The sequence below is a fragment of the Atta cephalotes genome, assembly GCF_000143395.1.
Source record: "Atta cephalotes unplaced genomic scaffold scaffold00040, whole genome shotgun sequence".
In the NCBI taxonomy this organism is placed as follows: domain Eukaryota; kingdom Metazoa; phylum Arthropoda; class Insecta; order Hymenoptera; family Formicidae; genus Atta; species Atta cephalotes.
This window is the reverse complement of record NW_012130104.1, coordinates 1,198,842-1,200,376: the sequence shown is the minus strand read 5'-3', so window position 1 is coordinate 1,200,376 and position 1,535 is coordinate 1,198,842. Positions and strand designations below refer to the sequence as shown.

The following is a 1,535-nucleotide window of genomic DNA, read 5'->3' as shown; positions in this document are numbered from 1 at the left end:
AGAAAAAAATTTCAATCCATTTTAATCCATTCTCGTTCGCTGGGAATCTCCCTAACATTATCCATTTAATATTAATCGACCTAAAATTAAAATAAAATTCAGTTAAAAATCTATCCGTTTTTTATCATGTTTTTAGGAAATTAAAAAAATATATAATTGCTAATAAGAGATGTCAAAACGATTTAATATTATGCAAAGAAAATCTCGCATTAATGATATATCTTAATGAAATGATAATACCGGCAATGTATTTGAATTAGAAATAAAATTATTTATATGTATAAACAGTGCGACAAGTGAAGGGTTCTTTTTTTTTATGCACCCCTTTGCGATAATCTATCACTCGTGCGCGGCGTCTGCGCGAAGTTTGTCAACTTGTCAGTAGTTGTCTAGCGATTCGTGTAGGTGGTTGACGTCGGTTTGTTGTCTGATTATCAAAAAAATGATGACCTCGTCGGAAACATCAGAGATGGAGAATCCAAGAGACGAGAAGGGCGCCGAGGACTCAGCGATCTTGGAGGTGAGCTCTATGGCAGTGGGCGGGATTGTGAAGCAAGAGAATCGCGACGTCGATTACCTGTCCAACTGCAGCACTTCCATCGAGGGATCCGTGGTACGAGCGTAACATAACCTGGGACCTACTTTGACAGTTCCCCATATCTTATTCATACTGCCGTCCGTTGCCCTGGAAATGATTAATAAATTAGAATTACAGTAAATAACATAATATGTGACATAATATACGCGGTAGATTCATGATCATTTTGATCATCACTTCATATGTTTGACCATGAATTTAACTCTGTAGAGTCATATGTTTAATTGTTGATTGATAAATATCAAGGAATTTATGCAATCTTGCAGTTTATGCCTCTTTCCATTAATAACTATTGACCCACTTTGATAATTCTCTTTAACTTGCTCTAGTTTATTGTTTCGAAAGGGATCAATAAATTAAAATTAAAATAAACAACATAATATATGTAACATATAAGTTGCTTTCCATTTACATCGATTTTCACTTGTGATGTCATATCTCAGTTGAATGAGTGTTCCTTTTACATTTTGACAAGTGAGATTTAATTGAATTTTTGTCTGCACAAGATTGACCAAGAAAGACCATGTGCTTTAGTGAGTTTTGTAAACTCATTTTAAAAGTCAGATTCGAACTTGTGTTGTCATGTGATAACTTTTTACCAAACTAAGCAAATAATGACGTCGTTAATCTGATTATGAAATACTCAGTTCACTTTAGACTCAGTTTCACTTGTGTGCAAATGGAAAGTATAATATACCAGATATGTCATTAATCTGATCATGAATTTGGCCTGAAGAATATTTCATATGATTGATAGTTGACTGATACATATTAAAGAATTTCTTTAGCTTGTCTTTCTTCCATTGATAGTTTGTTAACTTTGGTAATTTACTATTTTTTATTTGTGTTTGCCTTGAAAGAGATCAAATAAATTGAAATTATAGTAAATAATGTTTATATATATATATATATATATATATATATATATATATACTAT

At 32.1% G+C, this 1,535-nt stretch overlaps 1 protein-coding gene across 1 annotated transcript in view; it reads left to right on the top strand.

Annotated features, from left to right (window-relative positions):
• The first annotated feature begins 442 nt into the window (after positions 1-442).
• The window catches only part of LOC105622106 (sorting nexin-7-like), a 4,624-nt gene continuing 3,531 nt past the window's right edge, over positions 443-1,535 (top strand). Inside the window, exon 1 of the mRNA XM_012203538.1 lies at positions 443-613. Coding sequence (XP_012058928.1) covers positions 443-613 — 171 coding nt within the window. The remainder of the gene's footprint in view (positions 614-1,535) is intronic.